The sequence below is a fragment of the Macrotis lagotis genome, chromosome 4, assembly GCF_037893015.1.
Source record: "Macrotis lagotis isolate mMagLag1 chromosome 4, bilby.v1.9.chrom.fasta, whole genome shotgun sequence".
In the NCBI taxonomy this organism is placed as follows: domain Eukaryota; kingdom Metazoa; phylum Chordata; class Mammalia; order Peramelemorphia; family Peramelidae; genus Macrotis; species Macrotis lagotis.
The window spans coordinates 45,864,054-45,887,181 of record NC_133661.1 but is presented as its reverse complement, the minus strand read 5'-3'; the positions used below and the strand labels follow the sequence as shown (position 1 = coordinate 45,887,181).

Here is a 23,128-nt window from a genome sequence, read left to right as displayed (position 1 = left end):
CATTCACTTAAAGCTTCTGACCTTAAAAGACAGGCAGTTGCCCCTTGGAGTGCGTAGCTCTGGCCCTTTGCTCTGAGGCAATTTGCTTTAACCCCACTTAAAATTTGCTGACCTATGTGCCCTTCAGTTTCAAACACTTCCTGAAAAATGTAATACAGTTATATGTGGTTAGAGAATAACACTTGAGGATGGATTTGGATTTCAAAATTACACAGGCTAAGTTTTTCTTTCCCTTTATTTTCTAATTCCTCTTTCACAATATGACTAATATGGAAATATATTAAATGAGATTTTACACGTACAACTTTTCCCAGATTGTTTGCCATCATGGGAAGAGTGGAAGGAAGGGAGGGTGGTAGAAAAATGTGGAACTCATAAACTTGCAAAAGGATGATCATCAAAAATTACCTTTGCATGTAACTGGGGAAATAAAAAAAAATTATTGGGAGAAGGAAAAGAATGTACACATGATACAGTGAGTTCATATGGGGTACATGACCTTAACATATAAAAGTTCACATAAGAAGAGAATGACTTCATGCACCTTTTATAAAATATGGCTAACAGATAATTTTGATTACATGACATTGAAAAACAATTTTTGAATGAATAAAATCAATGTAGAAAGGACAAGAAGGGAGACAAACAGATACATAAACACCAACACCAAGAGTCAACAGAAGAGATAAGGATTACAATAATAGTTCTCTTCCATAGAGCACCTTACCCCCGATTTTGCAGATGGGAAAACTAAGGCCCAGCAAGGCCACTCAACTAGCATATGTATGAGGTAGGATTAGAGCACAGACCTTCCTGACTGACTCCAAGTCCACTATACAACTGATCAAATGATTGGAACAAATAGTTCTTTACAGGAGATTTGTAAAACTATTCATTAATGAAAGACTTTCCCAAATCAATAAAGAGAAATATATAGCAAAAACAAAATGAGATTATCCCTTAGCCAGCATATTGATAAAAAGAATATAAGAAGGGAATTGACATTACTGGAGGGAATGAAGGAAGACAGGCATGAGATTACATCACAGATGGAAATGTGAACTGATCCAACCATTCTGGAAGTTGGCTGGGAGTACACTAAAAAGCTGACTTAAATGTACAAACTCTGACCAAGAGTTTGCATGCACACCATCTGAGAACAAAGGTGGTTCAAACAATAAACATTTATTAAATGCCACTGCATACATCAAGCACCTTGGCAAATGATATGTAAAATAAAATGTCAAACTTTCTGCCAAGAAGGAATGAAAAGTACAAACCTAAGAAATTTCTATTATTATATATATGGAGATAATGGGGATCTCACTAGAATTTCCTGAGGGGGAAATGACCAGATCTAAACCTTTTGATCATGAGTGTAGTAACTTTGGGAGGACAGAGCAGGGGGAAGCCTTGGGCCAGTCAGACCAATCAGTAAGCTAATGCAATCTCCTGGGAGATAAGCAATAATGAGAGTGGCTTTAACAAGGGATGTGGTTGAGTAGAAAGAACACTGATGGGAAGTTAGCTAAATAAACTGTGGAATGTGAATGGAATGAAATATTACTGCTTTGTAATAACACAACCAATACATCAATGTAAATGATACAATGAAAAAAAAAACCCAGAAAATTCAATGCTGTGAAATTCTGATGACCAGGCTTGACTTCAGAGGAGGAAGGTGTACTTCCACTGCCATCCTGGCAGGAAGATGGGAAGACAGAGAGGTATAAGATACATCATGTGACATGGCTGATACACTACTACATTGTGCTTAACTTTTTCTTTCCTTTTTAAAAAGAGAACAAAATGATAAGAGCATAAAGAGTCCTGGATGAATCATCAGAATACCTGGGTTTTGAGCGAGGCTTTGTCAGTTAATAGCCACACATTTGATCTTGGACAACTTCCTAAGCAATCCCGGTTCCAGTTTCCTGAATGGTAAGATGAGAAATCATGCCTGACTTGATCAAATAGAGTAGTATAGTAGACAGTGATAGTCATGGAGCTAGGAGACTTGTATGTGATCATGGATAAACAAGTCATGGACCTTACAGCCCATTTATATACTATAAAACGGGGGAAATACTTTTATAACCCACGTCAGCACTATAGAAATCTGAATTATTATATGAGAATATAAAAATTAGGAAATGCTATCAAACTAGAAGCATCAGGAGGTTGGTCCAGGAATTCAGAAGGTGTTAAATGTTTTACTATGGGATCCTTTTGGATCTTTGCCTTGTTATCTGTGGATCAGTGACTTCCCAAGGTCAGTTGTATTGTGTGACATATCACCCACTAAACAAAAGTATTTCTAACATTTAGTTTATGCAAGGGAATGTGCTCCCAAAATATATAAATTAGGGAAAAGATTTCAAATTCAACATGAAACTTTTTCACCAATTATTGCTTTGGTGAATACATACTAAAAAAGAAAAGCATGCAAACCTACAATCAAAATCACAAAAACTACCTCTTCTGTGCTTAATAATTTAAGAAAAGCTATTCTTTTCAACTAATTCAGAAATGTCCTTACCAAAACTGGCGCCCACATTTGCAGCGAACAGGTTTAGCATCAGGATACTGAACTTTAACAACATGGTGACAGTCTGGGGCAGGACACCACTTTAACAGTCGATTGCACTGAAAAAAAAAGAAAAAGGAGATTTTTAAAACAAGTGGGAAAAATAAGAAAGGAAAACAAGTTTATCTCAAAAGGCAAATTATTATGGATGAATATTCTCAAGAGCAGTGTCAGCTTATTTTGGGGGGCTTCGGGTAGGGTGTGCACTAAACTTCACTTTCATAAAACCATGTTGAAAATTCTTAGTGCTTTAGTGGTTTTCTTTACCTATTCTTAAGTAGGTCACATTTAGCTCAAAATACCATTCAATTTATAACGTTGGTAGAGACATTCTGAACAGAGTCAACAACCCTTACAAAGGGAGTGCTTGACAGAAAATTACTCAATTGAGGAATGAATGTTCTTCTTTATGAAATGATCACTAGTGTACAGCCTCCCCTGGCTCTTGGCCTATTTTGTAAATTGTTAGATGACTGTTATTTTGTCATTGAACTTATTGCTGAGCATAAATCCTTTTACAACTATTTTCCAATGTGATTTATTTAATGGAAAACAAAACTCATGCTCTCTTTGTTCAGGGAAGATTATTAGTTACTAAACAAAGTATTTAGTTTGAAGATATCTTAGGGAACTACCTTATGAAACAAAATAAAAACTTGTAGGGAGTGACTAAGATATTGAGAAATTCTCTAAATAGTCAAAAAAATGTAACTAGGAAAGAATTCGTTCTTTTCAGCCTTATGGGAAAAAAAATGATCCACATATCTAATAATTAAGAAATTACAAATTAAACCAACTCCTCACACCCATCCAACCGGCAAAGATGACAGTTGAGGACAATGGAAAATTGACAGAGAGGAAAAATTTTTTGGGGGGTGAGTGGGGGGTGGGTAGTGGGGGTGTGTGGAAAAACGTTGCTTAGAAAAGACTAAGGAAACAGGTACAATTGTCACTGCTGGTGGGAAATGTGCCAATAATTCTGAAAAGCAACTCTGTAATATGCATACTTTCTTACCCAGCTATATAACAATACTAGGCCTATCCCAAAAAGATAGAAGAAAAATCATCTTATATATGCAAAAACATTTATGATAGCACTTTCTGTAGTAATCAAAAATTGGAAATTAAGAAGGAAAACATATATGCCCAAATACTGGCAAACAACTAAACAAATTGTAATATATGAAATGGGATTATGAAATGTAAAAAAAAAAATTAGACATTTTAAAAGAATAAAAATTTCTATGAATTTAAACAAAGTGAAGTGAGGAGGACTTGAACAATTTATTCAATGACAACAACATGATAGGAAATAAAATCTGAAAGACTTTAGAACATCATGCAAGAACAAGTCCAAAGGACTCAAGATGAAACTTTACTGCAAGAGAGATGAGAGACTTAAAATGAATGAGACATAAATTTTTGTCATGAGCAGTGGGAATTCTTTTGTTTGGATTATGCATGTTAGGAAAGTTTTTTCATTTTTTAAAAATGTTCATCAGGGTGAAGGGACGGTACAAAAAATAGTTTAGAAAATGAACTTTTAAAAAGGAAAAAAGATATTGAGATCATTAGGAATGCTCTCATGTTCTTTTCTAATTATGCATCTACATTGACACCAATTTGTATAGACTGAAAGTGTGCTGTTAAGCAATAAAAAAGGCAAAAGTTTCATTTGGTTTATTAATAAAATGCTGAGTTAGTTCTCCCTCTTGGCAAAATGGTTTAACAACTTTAAAAATTAATGATCAAAGACCAAAATCTCAGGAGACACACCTAATTTGACAATAGATTGGTTTTTCTGGTTTTTGCAAAGTTTTTAAAATTATAATTATTAGCTTCTAAAATCTACAATCCAATTATTCTAAGAAAGATTTCTTGCAGATGGTAAGATTAGAAAAAAATCTTAAAAGTAAAAACAACTATACAACAACAAAAAATTTTTAGGAGAAAACCACTCACCTCTACAAAACTATTAGTTATTAAATGCTGGTACTTTAATTTAACTTTTGAATCTGTGATCAGTCGCCTATCAGGAAAGAAAAGAAGCAAAAAAATTTACTGGGAGGCTTGCCTAGAATATATTACATTAACAATTATAAAACATTTCATAATTGCTAATCTTTGCTTTATGACCAAAAACTGACAAATGGGGAGATGGACTGTAAATAATGACATTAGTATGCTTGCCATAACCCAACTTAATTGCACCAATCAAAGCAGTTTATCAACATTACTTCTAGGAAATTACGATTTTAAATATAACCTTGGCAAGGTCTCCTATAAATCTTAAATTAATGCCCATACCCAAGAGCGGCAACTAGGATAAATTATCAGGAATCCAAAATGTATAATCAGTTTGTTCTGCTCATTTCATGGCTTTTTCATCTTATCAAATAGATTTTACAACAGGACAATTATTTGGGAATTTATTTAGGATTTATATATAATTCACAAAATGGCACAGATTATGAGTAATACAAAATGGAATATTTAAGAATAACAAAACTAAAAATAAACAGGAAATAAAGGCTAAACGAGTACTTAAGATAAGCTAACAACTTAATTGCAAATTTGATTTTAAATCATCTGGCAATTTAAAGTCAAAAGGGAAATCTGAATCATAGCTTTTCTAATCATAAGAACTCAAACTAAACACAAGCAGCTTTTGCCCAAATTAAAAGGGCACCTCAGCAATAAATATATCAATAATAAAGGTTTGGATTAACCTCATGCTAAAACTGGGTCTAACACGGGGCTAATTCAACTCTTCTCATATACTTAAAAACATCAATTACCTTCAGTCATTCTCTCCTATTCAGTTTTTTATATATTACCATTCTTGTTTTCTTCCCTTAAATCTCCAAATAGTCCCTCCTGTCCTGCAATCTACTCACAGCAAATGACAGGATCTGAGCCTGTTTGCCAACACCTTCAGACTTTGTCACTTTCTTTACCGCTCATCTCTGCACACTAAATCCTTTTCAGGAGCAGAGATAGCCCTTATTCTTTGCCAAAGATAATTTTCCTACCTCATCCAAAAAACTGGTTCAATCATTTTTATATTCCTTAACTCTTTCTCTTTCCATTGCCTTATAAACAGGCCTGAACTACTCTAGAAAGCTTATAATCAGTGCCCTACTTCCTCAAAACCTATTTATGCCTTCACAATCTGGCTTATCTACCCTATTACTCAAGTGAAATAGCTTAAAACAATTATCTTTTTATATAATGATCATCTTTCTTTACTTCTCTGAAGCATGGCAACCTTTGCAGTTAATTTTATGTGTCTATTCCCAAAACTTGCCTTCCTGACTCTTCCGATATCTTTTTACATAACCAATTAATACTGTTACTATCATACACAGATGATCATGTCATTCACAATTCAGACTCCAATCCCTTAGTCTATTAAATACTGAATATAGTAAAACTGCAAAGCCAGGACAGTGTGTCCTGGTCTTGAAGTCAGGAATGTTTAGATTTTAAATCTATCCTATCATACTAACTGTAGTTAGTATTCTGGGTAAATGATTTAAGCCTCTGTCCCTTTGCTAACTCTCTGGAAATCAATTAAATCACAGAGCAGTTGTGGGAACTACATTGGTTAGGAAAGCCTATCCCTCAAGCTCCTCGCAGACAGATTACAAACTACAGAGCCTTTTTCTCCAACATAATCTATCTGGCCTCCTTTGTACAAGTATTATGTTTTCTTCCTGGGATTTATGCTATTACCTGTATATTCCAAATCTCTACTTGATGAAATTCTAAGGAATTCTTCAAGGGCAAACACCAGGTCCTTCACAAAACTTTTCTCAAAGTTACCTAGTAAGTAATGTTTAAGGAACAAAGATTCTTAATCACCTTTGGGCCATGCTCCATTAGTAGAGCTTGTTCCATGAGAGTGAGTATGGACCTCCAAAAGTTCATAATTGTTCCAGTCACTATCCTATACTGCCACAACTATACAAACACACACACACACACACTCTCTCACTCTCACACATTCTCTCTCATGCGTGCTCGCTCTCGCTCTCGCTCTCTCTCTCTCTCTCTCTCTCTCTCTCTCTCTCTCGGAATAAGTGGGCTATGGAAAATAATGAAATTGTATTACTCTCTGAATTTATGGTTTGAAAGTTTATAAAAATTGACAAATATCAGCAAGGTTTCCCTATGCCAGCCTATTTGCTACCAGGACTTCCTGCTACCAGATTTGTACCTCAATTTAGCACCAGTCTAGGACATGTAGTCAAAACACCTTCAGTCTCATCTCTGGAAAATCTTTCAGACACAATTGAGCTTTTCTTGGAAGCCATGACTTTTGTACTTCATTTCTAAACTAAAACACCACCCCCTGTGATTTTGTAAGAGGTATCACTTCACTATGTGATAAGATAACCAAAACATCTCCATCACACTCTTTCTGGAAATTGAACCAAAACCACTCTAAGGAAGCAGAGTTGAGCCTTGAAATAACCATTTGTTATTTATGAAGCAACTTAATAAGGAAATATTGTTCCCTAGAAGCTGTAACTGTTAAAGGATCATCAAGAAGTCAATAATTAGTGATTATAAAAGACAATGACTCCCATATAATGAAATACAGAAAGATAACGTATTTCTTTCACCTTTCCATGTCCCTCTCTTCACTTGGACCAAACCCACACAGATCATAACTCTCCCATCATGTCAGGATTCAACATTTTAAGTCTCTCCTGGACTAAAAGGGGAGCAAGGCCAATTAAGTAAGTGCATTGGTGGGGAGCCATGGTATCAGAGAGGTGACAGCAAGGGTTTCATTGACAGTTGTGGCAATCGAGGACTTGGTATGCTGAGTTCATTTATTAAGAAGACAAACTATGTAGTTTAAAGACCCTAGGAGAACATTAACAGATTACCTCAATCTCACTGTAAGTCTTGGAAAAGTTTCTAGTTCTCCTTCAAACTTAAAAAATAAAAAAACCTTCCCTTCACTCCAATGTTCATATAGCAACTTGATTCACCTGCAGCAGGCGATTATATCAAGAGAGAGGGCTCTTTGAAATTCTGACCAATGGTCATCTGCTCTTCAGAATGAAGGCATATTAAGTTCCTTAACAGTCATGACTATGAATCCATTAGTGTCCTATTATATATAAGCATGGGAGATTTTTATAGCTATTTTTATTCTGGATAAACAAAATCCTCATCTCCAAATTGAATTGCAGTCTATCATTTCAAAATTCTTCCCAAAACATTTTTCAATGCAAAAATTCAAAGTAATTGCCTCATTTTACTTCCCTTCTGACTCATTAATTGGAGGACAGCGAATAAAGCATATATGTTCCAAACCAGGTCAGCATCAAAAGGAAAAAAAAGTCAAGGCAAAACTGAGTCACTAAAGATCAATTTGGCTATCTGTAAATATCCCTTCTTCATGAATTATAAAATCGAGACATTTATTGTAAGCAGTATTAATAGTAACAAAAACAAAAGACAGTCTCTTTCTAAACTCATATTTTCTCAACATATCCATATCCAGAGATTTTTTTTTTAACTCTCTGCAAGGCAAATGGGGTTAAGTGGCTTGCCCAAGGCCACACAGCTAGGTAATTATTAAGTATCTGAGACCGGATTTGAACCCAGGTAGTACTCCTGACTCCAGGACTGGTGCTTTATCCACTGCGCCACCTAGCCGCCCCTATATCCAGAGATATTAAAAGGCAAAACACACATATTCTATTTCTCAGTTTTCTTTCAAAAAAATTCCTAAATATTCTGCTCAATTTGTAACATTTGCCAAGAAAATGTGATCTTGAAAAACTTCAAGATATAGAAAGTGGGATGAGTTTTGCATATTAATCCTTTGATATTACAAATTTCTGTAACTTCTGCAAACTGTTATCAATTCAAATATATCTATATGCATCAACTTAATAAACCAAGATTCATTATACAGGCTCATTTAGTTATATGACAGCTGATCTGGGTTCTATTTGGATTTTCCTATCAACTAGATATGTTACCACAAATCAAGTCACTTTATTCTATGTGTTTCCTTAAATAAGAAATGAGGAGGATTCAATTTAAAATATTTTCAAAGTTCTGAATACTTATTTTGATCCAAATGAAGGAATTCCTTGAATGAATATTCTATTTTCTATGAGGATGGAGGAGGAATTGTAATGGATTAACAAGGAAGTTATAACCAAAGGATTTTATGACTGGTTACATAGTTCATGTTTCCTAGAATTGAATGCTACCTCTATTTATGACTATATGTGACTTTTCAGATTCAGAAAGGACTGAGGCTACTACCTCTAGCCTTGGAAAAAATGTAAACGAAGACAATAGTTGGTGTAGACTATATGCGCAGTATACAAAGTGGAACTGAGTGCCATAAAGCCTGGAAGAGACCTTTCCATCCAGGGCATGAGAAGAACCAAATTCTTCAAGGAGACAGCCTGGCAAGCTAGAAAGACTATATACTGGATTAGGCACTGTGAGACACATGATTACATACTGATACTATTTTCCTACTTCTAAGATAAAAAGCAGATTAATTTAAAACTCTCTAGGGCTCAGTTTACCTATTTGTAAAAGGAAAGAATTAAACTAGAAAAGAACTAGTAAGTTCTCAGAAGGCAAACAGGGATAGTTTTTCATTTTTATAACTTCAGGGCTAAGGACTTATTATTTGTTTTCTATACCTGCTTACTGTATGCCGAACTCAATTTTGAATATCTAAAGAGCTGCTGGGTAGAAAAGAAATTAAGGCTTGTGCTGAATGACCCTCTCAAATGGTAGAGCAGAAAGATGCAAAAAGATCTAGATTCAAATTCCAACTCTTTTCACTAATCCCTAATCATGGATCAAGTCAACTAATGAGTTTGATGATTTGGAAAAGTAGGCTGGATTTGAAAGCCCTGGAGGTTTCTTCAAGCTCTATATCTATCTATCTATCTTTTAATGAATTTGATTCATGGGCAGAAATTCCAGAAGAGCACATTATAGCTCAACGTGACAAAAGAATTGCCTAATTATAGCCATCCAAAACTGTAATAAGTTTTGCCCACATAGGAAGTGAGGCCCACCTCCCTAGGAATTTATATTCAGAAAACAGATGACCATTCACAAGGGATATTTACTTGATGTGATTCATCCTTACATATGTTTGACACATGTCCTATGTGTGATTAAGAATGGGGAACAATATAAGTGGAAGTCTTAAGCATAAACTTCAATTAATCATTTACTGCTCTATAAGTTTGGGGGGTGGGGGGAAGAAAAAGTTGAAACTAACAGCTAAAATGATATTTGTGAAATCCACATACCCAATGTTTCCCCTCTCTCCATTAGCATGGACAATAAAAAGGTGTTTATCACATTCCATAGCTTGCCTTAATACTGACTGGGTATTTTACTACAAGAAGTACTTCAAGTAGTAAATGCAATGTCTTTGGCCCACACCACTAGAAAGAAATTAAGAAAGTGTTATTATTTTTACATTAAAAATTCAGAAACTACACAATCTCTTTGAAAGTCAATTTGAGTTTGGTGTCTGAACAAAGAGGAAAACAGAGGGACCCACCCAAAGTACTTACATAACTGTGCTGTCGTCCACTAAGATATCACAACCATGAGCAGGACATGAGATAGTCTGAAAAAAAGTGAAACATATCCATTCAAAATTCAATTTCTGTCGACAGGTTCTGAATTGTTCTAATTGACAATGCATAATAATAAAGCAAAAACCGTCAATATTTTCATTAAACTGTCTATTATCTGACACACCCAAACACTAATTAGAATTTTAATAGGAGTAATCAGGTACAAAAATTTAATTTCCCCCTCCTGCTTAATGGGGCATGAGGACAGGAAGAGGTAAAAAGGTCAATTTACTGAGCAAACCTGAAGTGTGAGGATCACATGGAAAACAGAAAGCAGTATACAAAATTATAACAAAGAAAAAAAGCCCAATCGGGTTATTAGTATATTTAAAATCATTTCTCCTGGGAATATGCTTATGATAACCAAGAATCCTGAACTGGGAAAAAAAATCAGAAAGTTAATTGACTATAAAGTCTCAAGATATAAGCCAGATTTTTTTTACCTGTCCCATGCCTTCCTCCATTATTTTGGTAGTTAAATATTCACTCCAGCACTGCATACAGAATTTATGTCCACATTCAAGGCCAGTGAAATACTGCAGCAAAAGCAAAGAATGGATTTAGCAAGGAGTTATTTTTGGAGAGTTGCCCCAGAATATACCTTAATATAAAGTAATAATATCAAATTACATTACATGCTCCTTATATGGTCTGTATTGTCCAATTAAGAATTAAAGGGCCAAACCTCAAACTTCTAAGTGAGGAGGGGAGACTCTAGGTAGGAAAACATTCTATCAAAACAATTCACATAAATAAATGAATGTGTGTATATATATGTATGTGTGTGTATATGAACTGAACAGCAAAGCAAAATAGTATTCTTTCAGTAAAAGACTGGCCTTTATATAAAGTAAAACTCAGAAGCAAAAAGAAATGCTAAATAAAAAAAAGAGATAACTAACCACCATTTGATGCTAAGTAAATGCCTAGCCTTGTTTAAGTGTTATGGTAAATAAAAATAATGCAAGAAATAGCAGTAATTTAAAACTACCTCAAGGAGCAGCTAGGTGATGTAGTGGACAGAGCACTGGCTGGCCTTTATATAAAGTAAAAGTCAGAAGCAAAAAGAAATGCTAAATAAAAAAAAGAGATAACTAACCACCATTTGATGCTAAGTAAATGCCTAGCCTTGTTTAAGTGTTATGGTAAATAAAAATAATGCAAGAAATAGCAGTAATTTAAAACTACCTCAAGGAGCAGCTAGGTGATGTAGTGGACAGAGCACTGGCCCTGGAATCGGGAGGACCCGAGTTCAAATCCGGCCTCAGACACTTAATAATTACCTAGCTGTGGGACCTTGGGCAAGTAAAACCTATCTCAAAAAGTATGTTGCGATAACATTACAAATTTCAGTTTAATATCAAAATGAAAATCTGATTAATGATAAATCTTTAAAAAAATTAGTAAGGAAAGGTTTGCCTATTAAGTATTATCTCATAAAAAATAAAATGTTGATCTAAACTGTTATCTTTCTCAATGTTTATTTAGGGACAATACTAGAAGATCTAGGTTTATTTTTCTTCAGTAATTGAATACTGTATCTGTAATAATTGCTCATGTTTAGGAAACTGCTTAGGGTTTTCAAGGAGTGTTGTTCTTCACAGCTTGTGAAAGAAATAGCATGCTATCAGATAGTATTAGGGATTATTTTGTCTCTTTTTGCTTTCTTCTATTCCAGGGAAAGCTGGATCATTTTCTAATGAAAAAAGGATTCACTAAGATGGTGAGTGTTGGTATGTTGACCTGACTTGGTTTTTTTGTTTTTGGGGGGGTTTTTTGCAAGGCAAATGGGGCTAAGTGGCTTGCCACCCAAGGCCACACAGCTAGGTAATTATTAAGTGTCTGAGACCGGATTTGAACCCAGGTACTCCTGACTCCAAGGCCGGTGCTTTATCCACTATGCCACCTAGCTGCCCCTGAACTGACTTCAATAAAGACAGACAATAACAAAAAACTGAAGGTATCAGGAAAAATCAATTTGTATCATGCAATAATGTAGGGGTGGAAAGTAAGGAAAATTTAAGGAAAAAAACAGCATATAGATTTGTAAATACAAAATGTTGCATATCAGTTTATATCAAAGCATTTGATCCTGACCACTTCACTGATAGAGAGCCATTTCTTAGTTCCAAGTTACCTATGGAAAATTATACCTAATTCAATTTTTGTGAATTACTTCAAGAACTGTACAGGGACAAGAAAAGACATCTCACCTCCATCAATGCCCTTACAAGAAAAAATTTTTTTTGCTGTGTTTCAGTTATTAACAATGATTCTCTTATTTTCAGATCACCATTTAAAAATTTTCAAAGTTTTTCACAATATTTTACTTGATCTAGAAATCAAGTTCACTATGATGGCCCAGTACTCTCTCCAACTCCTATTTTATTTGAGCAAAATCAAGCTTGAAAGGATAAATGTTTTTTTTACCCAATATATTACTAGTAAAGAGATGTGGGTAATAAGTCATAAAATTGTAATCATACACACACACACACACACACACACACCATTTCTCCATGGATCCTTATGAAAGAATGTCTCTCAATAACAGAATGTCTCATTGAATATCAATACTTTAAATGTTGATTTTTTTTTCTACTGTGGAAGGAGCACAGGATTTGGGATTTCACTGTTTCAGTCACTAGAGCAATTCCTGTTTATCATTTCTGTAACTAAATGAGCCATATCTGTACTATATAGATGGATCAGAACAAGCAAGGATAGGTCAGTCAATCTTAAAACTGGAAAACATACAAGTTCTCTCAAAGTTCTCTCAATAACCAGGAAGGAGTGTTAAGACAAAATCCAATCTTAAAAAGGTTCCACACACAACCCATTCCCCCTAAGAATCCCTAAGAATCCTAAAGGTAAATATTCATATGGGATCACTCTATATCTGAAAAAGAAAAGCCTAAAGGATGTTTTTAGTTCAAAGTGGTTATTTCTAAAAAATGAAGCTACAACTGCCAAGTAAAGCAGTAATCTCAGCTGTAGAAACATATTCTATTTTATGAAGTCTCTGTAATATAGATGTCCTTGACTAGTTAAAAACTTGTGGAATCAATTCAAACACTACTCCTAAGTAGATGAGAAAGGGCAGAGTCCTATCACACTGGAAGGGATATTTAAAATAATCCACATCTGTATACCACTTTAAGGTTTTCATAATATGTACAAAAGCCAAAAAACAGGTTTGAAAACATAATACATAGAAAGATGGTGAAAAAAGTTCTCATAATAGAAATAATGGAATATTTCCATTTCCCCAAGCCAAATTGAGGTTTTTAATTCTAATGACATATATAGTCAACTACCTCACGTCTACAGTAAAAATAATTGTCAGGGTCAGTTTACCATAATGGCTCCAATGCATTTTTAAAGCTGATGTGTTTTGTAAAGGACATGGCTTTGAATGGCTTTAAAGTCATAAATTATGTTGGTTAATCAATTCTATACATTGATAATACCAATTTTTACATAGATTAAAAATCATAAAAGTTTTATGAAATGCGTAATACATACGACCAATCTGTACTAGACAAAACAATCAGGGCATTAAGTCAAGAATGTCTTTAAATGTAGCTAACAATAAAACTATTTGAAAAATGTACAGTAAAAGGAATTTTACAGGTATGAAATGAGGATAGGCATTAGTTTTTTACATGTTTTTGGTATTTTAAGGATTTATACTCTTATTAATGGAAACACTAATCACTGACACAGACTCAGAAACCCTAAAACTTAAATGAGCGATTCCTTAAAAAATGATTAAATAATTTCAGCGAAAAAAAATTCCATGTCGATTGGATAAATTTCTGCTTAGTATGTTCCTGATCCCTAACTTGAATTCCTTTTAGGTCAGAAAATTTAGTCTGAGCTTATTTTTTCAGGCCTAACATTAGAGATCCCCCAAGATCTCCTTCAAGTCACAACAGTATCATCTAAACTAACTGAAAGACATTATATTATTTGTATTTTGTGAACCAAACCACATTCTTCTCTGTTATTTTCTAAAAGCAAATGGAATTTGAAGAATAAATTCAACCAATTCCAAAAATTATGCTATAATCAAGAGAATACATAATCCCCTTTCCCATGGTTATTTCTAATAAGTTTAGTGTTATATACTTTTCCCTGCTAAGTTGGTTGAACTAAATGACCTCAGAGTTCTTTCCATCTACAAATATATTATTCAAGAAAAAGACTAACATTCTGCTGTGACTATTTCATTGCTGCTGTGAACTGTATGTGTCTTGTTTTGTTGTGTTTTAGGGCAGAGGGGAGGGGAAATTAAGATACAGGGATAAAGGACTGCAATGATCAATCACCTATTGATCTCAAGCAAACTTCATTTTGCATTTTTTTTTAGTTTTTGCAAGGCAATGGGGTTAAAGTGGCTTGCCCAAGGCCACACAGCTAGGTAATTATTAAGTGTCTAAGGCCGGATTTGAACTCAGGTCCTCCTGACTCCAGGGCCAGTGCTCTATCCAACTGCACCACTTAGCCACCCCCAGTAACTCATTTCTAACTAAATTTGCAGTTTTGGAGCTAGAAGAATTAAATAGAAGATATCTAGTCTACCTGAGGCTCAGAGAAGTTATATGACTAGCCCAAGACCATGGAGGAAGGAAGTTAAGTAGCAGAGGCTAAATTCAAACTCAGGTCCTCAGGATCCAAATTCAGTGCTTATTGCACCATACCTATGTTTTCATCAAAGTAATTTCAAAGAAATTTCCTTTGTTCTAAGATTTTGGACCTCAATTTAGTTATCATAAGATTTACATGAAAGATCATTTTGTCCACATCATCTTTAAGGACTTGATTTAGTTCTTAGCATATAGATGATTTCTGTAACTAGGAAAACCTTTTCAGGATGGTGAATCCAGCAATCTCCTCAAATAACCTGGTATTAAAGGGACTTTGTGGGTATTTAAGAAGTAACAGGTAATTCAAGGTCTTAAGACTTCATGGGAAAGGAATAGTATACACTGGATCTCAGAAGTTTCTCCTTGCAGGGCCCAGGAGGTTTGCTCAGCATCTCTCCATTCTTCTCAGTCTCTCCCACACAACTAAACAAACACTCACCGAGTTCGGGTAGTTCAAGTAGCAGATCTGACAAGGCATGTCCTGGGCTGATGACCGGGTGTTCATCTGGCGAGTTCGAGACTTTTTACTTGGATTAATTACGTGACACTCAGCAAAGAGCTTCTCCAGGTTTCCATCAAAGTACCTGCATTATTCAAACAAAAGGGATTAGAGCCTGGTGATCTCACCCAGTGAGAACTTCCCCAGACTTGAGAATGCAGCCAGGGAAGAGCGTGCAAAAATTAAACTAGTCCCCGAAACTTAAACAGATAATGAATGCAGAGGAAAGGCTGACGCAGCATTCTGGAACATAACATAAGAGCTTTTGGGGACCCAGGTCTTTAGCACTAATAGATCACTATAATTTTATAAAAAAAAAAAATACTCCTAGGATGACAACAAAGGACACCTATCACATCATTGCTTTCAGACAACAGTACTGAACAAACAGCACATTTGTTAAATTCACTTCAATTATGATAGTCTCTTAATAGGTTGGCCCAAATCACTAAATTAAACAAAGTATACACTACAGATGTATTCCAGAAAAAGCAGAATAGTTCTTTAGATGTTATATAATCAACCTCTAATATTTAAATAGATATTCTTAAAAGCATATTTGAAAGTATTAATTCATACATAGTATAAAATTTTTAAAAATTTCTTGAATTTTAAAATAATATTCTATTCTGCATCAAAAATTCTGGAAGCTGTTGATTATAAATTGCATAGTAGCTGGGAAGAGGTCAGGCATTTATAGAGGGTCCACTAACCTGTGTCCATTAACTGTGGACACAGAGAATATGATCCAAATGTCAATAAGAAAACGACTCCTACTGGGTCTAAGTAGGCGAGATTCCACATAAAAACAGTAACAACTTGCATGGATAAAATGAATAGCAATCAAGACAGATACATTTGAAGGTAAGTGTAGATAGGATAAATATTGAGAATGAGTAAAAAACTGATGGGAGTGCTGTTCTATTTCTTCAAAGGTTTTCCCTTGGGATCAAAATTCTAATTTCACATCTTCCCCAACTTCATTCTAAAATACTAAAAGCCCTTATAAACCAGTAGGATTGCTGTTAAGAAATGATTTCTGATTATAAACTAAAGCTTATTTTCTAACTTTTTTCTTCAATTATACCAATGAATAATGCTGGAAATAAAACATTTTGAAATGACAAGTTATTAAATTTTTTTAAACTACTTTAATCTTTAACACTCCATTTATATGGCAAATTTGTACAAGACTGTCTAGAATGCTGTAAAAGCTGCACCACCTTACACACAGCACTATCAATAAAAAATATAGTCCCACCTGCTCTTTCATTTTAGCAGGGGAGATAACACACAGAGAGGGACAATAGTCCACAGAGAAAGGACACACCCATCTAAAGAAAGTGGATGACATTCTGTGGATGCAGAATGCAGCTAAATCAAGACAGCTGCTCTGCTAGTTGATTTTGCTTAAAAAGCCGTTTTGTTGTGTTCAAAGGAGGGAAGGAAAATTATCTGGAAATGATTGGTATTAAAAGGCATGAGTTACCTTAAAAAACAAAAAGGCAAAACTGAAATACTTCCTCAATTGAATGGAAACAAAGCTTTCATAATAAAATTTGTTCAACACTATGTTAGTGGCATTTTTGAAAAACAAGGAAAAATAAAATGCTTGGATGGTTTAGTCAAGTTCAACTCTTCATGATCCCATCTGGGGTTTTCTTGACAAAATTACTAGAATGGCTCCTTTTATAGATGAGGAAAATGAATCAAATAGGGTTAATAGGTTGTTCTGAGTCACCCAGCTACAAAGTGAGGCCAGTTTCAAACCCAGGAAAATGGACAATATTCCTGACTCTAGGTCCAGCACTATATCCACTGGTCAACCTAAAACAAAATAACAAACTTGATCCAAGGCACTGACTATGGAATCCTCGAATAATAAGCTACAACTTTTCATTGCCAAAGATTGATTTTGCTCTGTAACTAAATTTAGGCAGGCACTTTTTGAATGTCTACCAGCTAGAAGGGTACTTAAAAAAGCACCAGTAAGGGTTGACTTCTGAGGTCACTGGGGACTACAGACTTCAAAGCTATTGGATTCTGTTAACCAGGTATTGGAACTATTATTGCAACAGAATATATATGACAATAAAGATCCGAAATACATATAACCTAAGAATTACAAAGACCTGACCCCCCCCAAAAGAGCCCAAATTCTGCAATGAATCACCTTAATTATTTCATTATTCAGTGTTTCAGGTTAGAAAGAGTGCTTTTTATGAAACATATAACAATGTTCAGCAGCTCTTAAAAAGCACTTTAATAGCAACTCCTCTGAACAAGAGTGAAGAATTAGACCAAGGACATGAAAATGGAACATGCTACTTAGAATCAAACAAATATCCAAAATTCCTGGACTCAAGGAAGCCCGAGGCAATCTCCACATGTACTGGTTGGGTGCAGAAGGGTTAGGATGAGCTCATCAGAAGCAATGTCTGCCTTTCCCACCCTCCTTCCATGTTCTACTAAGGTGAATGCAAAGATGAAAATCAAATAAATGAACCAGATGAAATGTCAAAATTGAAGTAGGTACACTAAATATTCACAGACCTAAAAATAAATCCCAGCTGTCAGATCATTTGTAATTGAAAAAAATCACTAAAGCCTTCTTTTTGTCAACTTAGCTCTTAAGTGTGAAGTTATGATGGGAGAGACAGAAGAACAGAAATCAATAATTAAAAGGTAGTTGGATTTTAGGTGAAAAACCAAAAACAAAAACAAAAAACCATTAACCAAGAGAAAGTCCTATGGGAATAATGGGTGGATAGAAATCAGTAACAGTAAGGAAAATAAAAAGCAGGAACTATCAATAAAAAAAAATCTAAACCAAGTTAAAAAGGATCTGGATAAATGCTTTAATTAATTTCAAAGTACCCTCTCCAAATGAACATACTTTTAAAAAACTGCTTTTATTTTGAGATTTTCTATTTTTAAAAAAATCTGTTTGGCTACTGGTGATCTAATTCTTACTCTTCTCCCTCATCAATATCCAGAAGGACAAGCATGTTCTCTATTCTAAAGTGGGTTGTCTTGGGGTTTATTTTTCCTATCTTTAATTTTGAGGGGTGAATCTACAAAAACAACGTGGGGTACTTTGGGGAAACAGACAAAATAGCTGGCTTACTGAAAAAAAACACCAGAACCCAAACTCTTATCCAAAAGAGTCAAAACACATATAATAAAACAAATTCCAGTGCCTAACCCTTAGGAGTGAGGTACCCATATCTTGTAAGGTATATCTTGCAAGGTTCATGAATAAAATGTGCGATTTTCTCTCACTCTAGCAGGTTTTTCTTTTCATTCATTTATAACAATTTTGGAGCTCCTCCCGGATCTTCAGAACACTTCAAGGAAACCCCAGAAGAGACCTGGCTTGATTTCAAGCCAGTTCCTCATTTCTTTTCTGGGGTTCCATCGGGTGGATCTCTGAATGGACCTGAAATCCTGCCATTGACAGAGAGAATGATGGAAAATTGTGGAAATGACTCAGAAAGGTGGGATCATCCGGCTGCTCCTAGAGAGAAGGCTAACAGCAGGCCCAAGAGGAAAGGGAAAGTCTGGAGAGAGGAGAAAAAGAAATGCTGTCTAAATTAAGAAGCTGATTGGATCCAATGCTGCCTGATTGAGTTTGACTGTTCCCTTGGGAGTGTGTATTTGTTCTATGTCTTGTGTAAGTGTCTGTTAGGGTCTGAGGACCCAGCTCAAGTTTTAAAAGAGGGATGTTGGGCCCAGGAGTTTCAGAAGGTGGGTGAGAAGGAAGTAGTGTACAGGGGTGCCGATGTGGAAGTCAGCCCCTTCCTCACCCGTGGTACTGTGGTACTGTGCTAGGTGTGCATAGTTACAGAAAGGGGAGGGGGATTCTTGTTTGTTTTTTACATTTTCCAAGGCAAATGGGGTTCAAGTGCCTTGCCCAAGGCCACATGGCTAGGTAATTGTGAAGTGTCTGAGCATTTGATCTCAAGTACTACTGACCCCGAGGTCAGTGCTCTATCCACTGTGCCACCTAGCAGCCCCAAGGGGAGGGGGATACTTAAAGGGGAAAAAAAAAGCAAGTTGTATTTTGGGCAAAGAATTGAGAAGTTCAAAAGAAGAAAGTACCTTTAAAGGAAAGAGTGAGAAGTTAGAGGAGGAAAGATTTCCTATCCTCATGCCATCTCCCTGGGTTGGCGGAAGGGGTGGTGGGTTGGATATGTGGTGGTCTTGATCCCATCGCCATCTTAAGACTTGAACCCTAGACTAAGTGCCTCACCCTTGGAGGGGGGAAGGGAAGAGAAAGTGCTTAAGCCTTAAAAGGGAAAGATCCCTCCACAGGTGGCATGTGTGATTGGGAAAGAAAAATAAAGTATCTAAGATCCAGGCGTTAAGAATCTCCTTTATTGAAAGGAATGAATATTTGCTGGCCATGTGGCCTGAGTGATAAATTGAATTGTTTTTAAACTCCATAACTAGAGTTTTGGGAAGCAAGCTGAGGGTTTTAAAAGAGAGATACTAGTATTGTAACATTCTGACAAAATTTGTATAAATTGGGAGGAATTAAATAACTAATTTTAACACTAAATGTAATTTTCCAAGGAGTTATGTGGTTTGGGATTTTAAACTCTATTGTAACACTACTAAGAAGAGAAATACCTAGGTTGTCAGGGATGGTTACTGATTTCTTTGGGGGAAAAGCTCTAAATGCTTTTAATGTTAAGTTTAATAATGCTAACAATTTTATTTTTATTTTGGATAGAGCTTTGGGAATGTGAGTGCTGGATTCTCTGTGTAAGGTATAAGATTTTATCAAACAACTGCTGGGAAGTTAGTTGAGTTATTACAATGCATGTTTAATTTTAAATAAATCAAGAATGTGGACTTCTCTTGGTAACTGCAGACAGCTGATGGGGGGGCTCTGAACAAATTGCACTTGTGGCCCCTATTAAAGGGGGGGGGGAGCAAGTTGTGCTTTGGGCAAAGAATTGAGAAGAAGTTCTAAAGAAGAAAGGACCTTTAAGGGAAATCAAAGTTAGAGGTGGAAAGATTTCCTATCCTCATGCCTTCTCCCTGGGTTGGGGGGAAGGGGTGGTGGGTTACACGTGGTGGTCTTGATCCCATCAGTTATGTGCTTCTTTTGTAACTGCAAAGAGATTATATTTGCAATGTTTAGTTATCTATTGTGAATGTTATTTAAATACTGTATTGTTAAAGCCTGGGATTAATGTGTGATTGCTTTGAAGGGCAATAAGAAAAATGAAACAGTATGACTCCCTTTCTGGGATCTGTTGGTTCATGAATAACAATGGAGGGATTGCTTTGTACAATCTAGTAATTTGTGTGTTACTCTTACTCTTTCTGTTCTGTTATAATGAAATTAATAATGCATGTTGGAAATTTAAGGCTAACTAAAATGTTTTAATGGTTTTAAATTGTATGTTAGGGGGTGGCTAGGTGGCTCAGTGGATAGAGCACTGGCCCCAGAATCAGGAGACCTGGGTTCAGGTCAGGCTTCAGGTACTTCGTGATTGCTGAGCTGTGTGACCTTGGAAAAGTCACTTAACCCAATTGCCTTGGGAAAAATAACCATTTGTATGTTGAAGATGGCTAGTAGGTAAACAAGTTTATAGAAGTTTCTGTGGGGGTCCAGCCTCCTTGGGGTTCTTGGAACCTGACAGGAGGGGTAGTCAGCAAAATGAGTTGAGTCAACACAGGGGTAAAGGCAGGAGCAGGCTGAATGTCAGAGCTGCTTGGATTTATTTTTATAGTCTCAGAATCATGTATGCTTCAAGAAAGCAAGCTGAGATCATTTCCTTGGTTACAAAAGTGTGCAATTTTCATCATCAATCATGTAATTCATGTGGTTACAAGTTTTAATCATGTGATTACAAGTTTAATAAACATATAGTTAATTTTCCATGATGACCTCAACCTGTTACCTTATTTATTACTACATTGTATAATTGTTAATTCATTTAAAGTTATTAATTGAGCAATTCGTGTAATGGAAATTTTTTTTTCTGCGTAATGTTTTGCGATACACTTCCTTAACAATATAGTGATGGTCTTTAAAAAAAAATTCCTAGGGGAGAGAAGTAGAAAGAGAAAGATGTCCTACACTATAAGCATTACTAAGAAAAGTAAAGAATACTTTTTTGGGGGGAAGAAATAAAAAAGGTTGAGATCAGAGAGCATTAAAAAGATAAGCTGGGAAAAATAAATCAAAAGATTCCATTTCCATAGGTGACAAAGGAGATTATACTCAAAGTGTGAATCTTTCATATACAAAGTGTCTGTAAAGAATAAATTCAACATGTTACTTTCAAAGCTTTCTCTGGTTTACCTTTATTTTTCCCCCTCTGAACTTGCTGTTCTCTTCTGTACATTTGAAAAAGAATCAACACTCTTTCTGGGCAGGACTATAATTAACTCCCCTCTGGTAACAAATAAGTAGTCAAAGAAAACAAATACAAAATTGGCTATCTTGAGTCAACTGCTATTTGTCAGGAGATAGCATTCGTTTAACATTAGTCTAATGTGACCAACTGTATTTTTCAAAATTCTTTAGTCTTTTAAAATTAGTTGCCTTTACATTGGTTGATGTTACTATATAAACAATTTTCCTACTTCGGCGTATTTTACTCTGTTCTCAGAATACATTAAAAATCTTCCCACCATTTCTTATTGCACAAAATATTCTGTTACATTCTTATACCAAATTTGTTCAGTCATTACACATAATTGATGTCTTTGGTAAAGACGTAGTGGTAGTATTGCTGGGTCACAATATACTCAGTTTGGTTGCTTTGGAGGCATAGATCTAAATTGTAAATAATTCTATAGTAAAATAATTAGAATGGTGTATGAATGGAGGACTGAATTGCTAACCAAACAAGGGAAAAAGTGATTATAAAAGATAAATTAGAAAATAGGAACATCAAAGATATGAGGGCAAGTGGGTAGACCAATGGATAGAGTGTGTGCTGTGTCAGGAGTCAGGAAAACTCAACTTCCTGAATTCAAAATTGGATTCAGACATTTACTAGATGTAGATGTAGACTCTGGGCAGGTCACCTCAAGCTTCCTCATCTATAAAATGAGCTGGAGAAGGAAAAGTATCTGCCAAGTATCTGCCAAGAAACCCCCAAAACTGACTGATGAAGAGTGGACATAAATGAACAATAAAGGAATGCAGAGAAAGGAATGCAAACCACCAATACACATATGATAAACTAATACAAATAATTAAGATAGCTCTGTGGTTTGACCTTATAATCAAGCAAATTAGAAAGAATGAAAAAAGGTTGCAAGAACTAGAAGATTATTTATGATAGCAAAAAAAAAAGTAGGGGTGTCCATTATTTGAGGACATGGATTAAGAAATTGTGGCATCTGAATATATAATAGAGTACTGCACTGTAAGAAAAATGACTGAGTTATTTAGAGAAACATGAAAAACACATAGATGAAATGATGAGAGAGCGAAGACAGCAGAACCAGCAATAAATTAACAAGCATCTATTCAGTGTTCAGTATGTGTGAAGCACTGTGCTAGGGGACAGAAATACTGAGAATTAAAACAAAGCTGCTCAATGTTGGGTGGTTACCTTCTAAGGGCATACATGCAGAAAATAAAAATATAAAGAGAATAAATGCAAAAAAATTAAAATAAAGTAGTTATGTAATATGTTGGGAGGAAAGGCTCTGGCATTGGGGACAGGAAGAAGATGAAGACAACAAGGAAACGGGACAGACTCATGCAGAAGTA

The 23,128-nt window shown here is 35.3% G+C and overlaps 1 protein-coding gene across 2 annotated transcripts in view; it reads right to left on the bottom strand.

Moving 5' to 3' along the window:
• ARIH1 (ariadne RBR E3 ubiquitin protein ligase 1) overlaps positions 1-23,128 on the bottom strand; it is an 81,710-nt gene that overhangs the window by 12,711 nt on the left and 45,871 nt on the right. For both annotated transcript variants that reach the window (XM_074232660.1, XM_074232661.1), the window contains exons 3-7: positions 15,325-15,469; positions 10,680-10,772; positions 10,171-10,226; positions 4,550-4,616; positions 2,540-2,646 (exon numbers count right to left, since the gene is read on the bottom strand). In XM_074232660.1, the coding sequence (XP_074088761.1) occupies positions 2,540-2,646; positions 4,550-4,616; positions 10,171-10,226; positions 10,680-10,772; positions 15,325-15,469 (468 nt within the window). The remainder of the gene's footprint in view (positions 1-2,539; positions 2,647-4,549; positions 4,617-10,170; positions 10,227-10,679; positions 10,773-15,324; positions 15,470-23,128) is intronic.